At 41.6% G+C, this 3634-nt stretch overlaps 1 protein-coding gene across 1 annotated transcript in view; it reads right to left on the bottom strand.

The window, feature by feature from the left end:
- Positions 1–649: 649 nt before the first annotated feature.
- Positions 650–3634, bottom strand: part of ptpn18 (protein tyrosine phosphatase non-receptor type 18) — a 39591-nt gene continuing 36606 nt past the window's right edge. Inside the window, exon 17 of the mRNA XM_053625649.1 lies at positions 650–930. Coding sequence (XP_053481624.1) covers positions 857–930 — 74 coding nt within the window. The 3' untranslated portion in view covers positions 650–856. The remainder of the gene's footprint in view (positions 931–3634) is intronic.

Here is a 3634-nt window from a genome sequence, read left to right as displayed (position 1 = left end):
TTAAATTTAATACACATACATCTAGTGTTATTTACAGCTTCATCGTCTTCTTATAGTTACACTGCAGTTTCCTTTGGGATCGATTAATTAATCATGATCAATCAATTAGTCTTTCTTTCTGTGCAGCTCAGAATTAAGTGCTGGTCTGGTATCATTTTTTCAAATTATGAAACGGAGCCTAGATCAGGAGGGTTTTTTTTTTTTTTTTAAATTTTATTTATGAGCTGTTAGTTTAATCCAGTCCCAGAATCGGATCTGGTGTCTGTGGCTATGTGTTTAAATTTGAGCTTAAACTCGACTGCAGAAATTTAATAGCAGCAGAGTCATGGGTCAATCTCTAGCTGCAAATGCTTCCAGAAGGCTCAATTTCAAATCTTTTCAGTCCTCTGGGTTGAATTAAACGTATAATACGCTCATAAATTATATATATATATATATATATATATATATATATATATATATTTAGATATATAACTTGCACATGCATATTGTAACACGGTACATAAGATAATCTATCCAAATAAGTGCTGACACTATTCAAGTGACCCAGTTTACCTGCTCTTAGCTCATGAAGCGTTCAAACTACACCTCACCATTGCCCTCTACTGGTCGGTGCAGTGTATCACAGCAGCACACTGTACAATCCACACACAAGAAAAACCCCATTTATTGCAATAAATTAAACATGTACATTACATTTGTAATAAACGCTTACATTACGTGCACCCACACACCCACAACACACACACCCACACAAGCTACGAACCATCACCTCTATAACAAAATAAAATTATTCCACAGATCAAACAGATGCTGAATATGTCGATCTTTAGATAACATTATCATCGTAATAGTTTCATCTCTCTGGTCGATTCCATTGTGAAGGCGGGTCTCTGGGTCCTTTGGGTTTCTTTACTCTGCATTTAAAACCTAGAAGTCGAGAACAAAACAAACCGACGAAACCATTGAGAAACCTTTTGAAGCATATCAGCGTAAATGCAAACGTCTGAGGTTCGCAAATTGCTTTTTTAATTCAGATGTACAAAGTCACACTTTCAGATTGCAAGCATTTCTTTTACAGAAACAATGTTATGTTTGTACTTCCAAAATATCCCATATCTTTAACCATTCGCGCATACACATATTGATAGTCGGTTGTGGATCAGGTGGTAGAGCGGGTTGTCTACTAATCGTAGGGTTGGCGGTTCGATTCCCGGCCCACGTGGCTCCACGTGTCGAAGTGTCCTTGGGCAAGACACTGAACCCCAAGTTGCTCCCGATGGCAAGTTAGCGCCTTGCATGGCAGCTGTGCTACCACTGGTGTGTGTGTGTGTGTGTGTGTGTGTGTGTGTGTGTGTGAATGGGTGAATGAGAACCAGTGTAAAGCGCTTTGTAGAACCGCTAAGGTTAAAAAGCGCTATATCAGTGCAGACCATTTACCGTTAGTCAATTTAAGGCTGGTATTAGGAAAATATAAACCTAAAACAAATCACCTTCAGACCATTGCTGTAATTTAACACTTAAATCGTGATGCTGATTCAATGCAGCAAGTCTCTGGTAAATCTTTACAGACTGTCTACACAAAGTCCCAAATAAAATTAAATAAAAATAAAAGTATTTTTTTGTATCAGAATCCAATGCCTTTAAAAAAAAATTGTTCAATTTTTATTGAGGACAGACTTTTTTTTTTTTTTTTTTTTAAACCAAAATCAGCTGTATCATCTAACATCCCTAAACTGCATCAATTTTACACAATAATCTTTTGAATGTCAGGAATATTGCTGTATTATGTATATATACTATATTCATGTTCATCAATGAAATATTTTAGACCTGAATATTAACCAATCAGCCATAACATAAAAACCACCTGTCTAATATACTGAGGTCCCCCTTGTGCTGCCAAAACAGCTCTGACCCGTCGCTGCGTGGACTCCACGAGACCTCTGAAGGTGTGCTGTGGTATCTGGCACCAAGACGTTAGCAGCAGATCCTTTAAGTCCTGCAAGTTGCGAGGTGGGGTCTCTATGGATCTGACTTCTTTGTCCCACAGATTGGATTGAGATCCTGGGAATTTGGAGGCCAAATCTACACCTTGAACTCTCTGTTATGTTCCTCAAACCGTTCCTGAAGAATTTTATTAGGGTATACCGTTGCCATGAAGGTTTGTACTCGGTCTGCAACGGTGTTTAGGTAGTTGTACGTGTCAAAGTAACATCCACATGAATGCCGGGACGCAAGGTTTCCCAGCAGAACATTACCCAGAGCGTCACACTTCCTCCGCCAGCTCGCCTTCTTCCCATAGTGCATCCTGGTGCCATCTCTTCCCCAGGTAAGCGACTCACACGCACCAGGCCATCCACATGATATAAAAGAAAACCTGACTCATCTGACCAGGCCACCTTCTTCCAGTGCTCCATGGTCCAGTTCTCAACTCAAGCCAAGTCAAGTGGCTTTTTATTGTCATTTTAACCTTCTACAGCTGGTACGGTACACAGTGAAACCACGGTGCTACATAAAACAACACGCTAACCACATGAGACGACACAGAATTTAATGCGCTGATGCTCACGTCCCCATTGTAGGCGCTTTCGGTCCTGGACAGGGGTCAGCATGGACACGCTGACTGGTCTGCAGCTACACAGCCCCATACACATACACAGCAAGCTGTGATGCACTGTGTGTCCTGACACCTTTCTATCATAGCCAGCATGAACTCTTTCAGCAATCTGTGCTACGGTCGCTCTTCTGTGGGATCGCACCAGACGGGCTAACCACTGCATACTGGGAACACTCCACAGTTTTGGAGACGCTCTGACCCAGTCGTCTAGCCATCACAATTTGGCCCTTGTCAAAGTTGCTCCGATCTTTACACCAACACATCAACTTCGAGAACTGACTGTTCACTGTTGACTGCCTAATATTTTTATCCAAAGCGACTTACAAATGAGAAAGATACAAGCAAAGCGATATCAAGCAGAGAACAATACAAGAAGTGCTACCATACGAGATCTATTAATTGAATTCCAGAAGAAGCAAAGTGCAGAGTAGAGGTGTCAGTGCAATTTTTTTTTTTTTTTATTATGAGTTGGTTAGGTGTTCATGGAAGAGGTGGGTCTTTGGCTGTTTTTTGAAGATGGTGAGAGATTCTGCGGTCCGGATTGACATTGGAAGTGCATTCCACCGCTGAGGAACAGTTAGCGTGAAGGTTCTGGAAAGGGACCTTGCGCCACGCTGAGTTGGAACTGCTAAACGTCGGTCGCTAATCGATCGCAGATTGCGAGAGGGAACGTAGGCCTTCAGGAGAGAGTTGAGGTAGGAGGGTGGTGTTCCTGACAAGGTCTTGTAGGTGAGCATCAAGCCTTGAACTTGATGCGGGCAGCTACAGGAAGCCAGCGGAGGGAGATGAAGAGGGGTGTGACATGGGTTCTCTTGGAACCCATGTCGAGATAATCGACGTTATTCACTTCACCTGTCAGTGGTTTTAACGTTATGGCTGATCATGGCTCATTTCTGTGATGTGACCAATAGCAAATGAATAGTTTCGGTGGAATTTGCCACATAAATAAATAAATAAATAAATAAAATGCCGAATAAGTTGTTTGTTCAGTTGCACGTTCCACTGTCTCATGTT

Source organism: Ictalurus furcatus, chromosome 5 (genome assembly GCF_023375685.1).
Source record: "Ictalurus furcatus strain D&B chromosome 5, Billie_1.0, whole genome shotgun sequence".
In the NCBI taxonomy this organism is placed as follows: Eukaryota; Metazoa; Chordata; class Actinopteri; order Siluriformes; family Ictaluridae; genus Ictalurus; species Ictalurus furcatus.
This window is presented reverse-complemented; position numbering and strand designations above follow the sequence as displayed.